Source organism: Cyprinodon variegatus, unplaced genomic scaffold (genome assembly GCF_000732505.1).
Source record: "Cyprinodon variegatus isolate N-32 unplaced genomic scaffold, C_variegatus-1.0 Scaffold1335, whole genome shotgun sequence".
NCBI lineage: Eukaryota > Metazoa > Chordata > Actinopteri > Cyprinodontiformes > Cyprinodontidae > Cyprinodon > Cyprinodon variegatus.
This window is the reverse complement of record NW_015151788.1, coordinates 36,935-38,056: the sequence shown is the minus strand read 5'-3', so window position 1 is coordinate 38,056 and position 1,122 is coordinate 36,935. Positions and strand designations below refer to the sequence as shown.

The following is a 1,122-nucleotide window of genomic DNA, read 5'->3' as shown; positions in this document are numbered from 1 at the left end:
CGTCTTCAGACTTGGAAACAAAGTCCAGAGGATTGATTTTTAGCGTTTTTTTGGAAGAACCCAGTGGTGTGTCACTGTTTTTTCTGCTTACTTGTTGATGTATTGCATGATGTTTCCAGGCCAAGCCAACTGGACCTTCAGCTGGCCCCGATGTTCCACAAAGAAGTCGACCAGCGTCCTGGTCACCGTGGCTGATGTATGGAAGAAAAACGCTGGGATCCAGAGGATGGCTCTGTCCAGCTTCTTCAGGCTCAGGAAGAAGTTGTTCCTGTCCTGAACAGTCAGCAGGTTGTTGTAGTATTTCTCCAGGATGCTGGGGTTAAAGGTTGTCATGTTGGTCCGACGCCCAACGTCCTTCTTAAAAATCTCTGTTGGAGCAAAGTTGCATCGGAAAACAAAGTCATATTTCTCTATCTGGGCGCCGCAGCGCGAGCCGGTGAGGATGCCGCTGTTTCCCACCACGGCGCAGACGTTGTACTGCTTGTTTAGGATGGGGGAGACCTCTGGGAGGAGCGATCGGAAGTTCTCGCCAATGGAGTAGACGTACTTGTGGCTGGAGTAGTCGAAGTGCATCAGCTGTCCGACTCTGACGGAGTCTCGGGTCAGCGTGAAGTTACGGGGGATGTCGATGTACTGAGAAATCTCCGTCCTGTAAGACACGGCAGCAGCTTTATTGGAAGCTTTCAACTGATGGATTTCTCTTCCCTGCTGCAAATGCATCAAAACCAATGAATATATATGATGGTGGAGGGGTGCAAACTGCAAACTAGGGCTGCAATTAAAGATTATTTTGCAAATCAATTAATCAGTTGATTTTTTTTTTCAATTAGTCGATTAATAATTGGATAACAAAAGGTTCCTTAATGAAAACGTTTACTGGAATCAAATCAGGTGAACTTGAGTTCTGGATAATAGAGCAGATTGACAGACAGAAAAGTTTTTTGACAATTATTTCAATAATCGATTAATCTGATTTATTGTTCCAGCCCTAGTTGCAAACTTTACACAAATAAGATCAGCTGCAAACTGGATCCATTAAACTGGATCCATTAAACTGGACTGGTCCAAACCACTTTAGGGAAAAGACCATCAACTCCAACAGGAGCAGAGCTTCGATGACGA

General features: G+C 44.9%; 1 protein-coding gene across 2 annotated transcripts in view; it reads right to left on the bottom strand.

Annotated features, from left to right (window-relative positions):
• Nucleotides 1-1,122, bottom strand: part of LOC107102876 (sia-alpha-2,3-Gal-beta-1,4-GlcNAc-R:alpha 2,8-sialyltransferase-like) — a 26,660-nt gene that overhangs the window by 8,564 nt on the left and 16,974 nt on the right. For both annotated transcript variants that reach the window (XM_015402323.1, XM_015402324.1), the window contains one exon: nucleotides 92-649. In XM_015402323.1, the coding sequence (XP_015257809.1) occupies nucleotides 92-649 (558 nt within the window). The remainder of the gene's footprint in view (nucleotides 1-91; nucleotides 650-1,122) is intronic.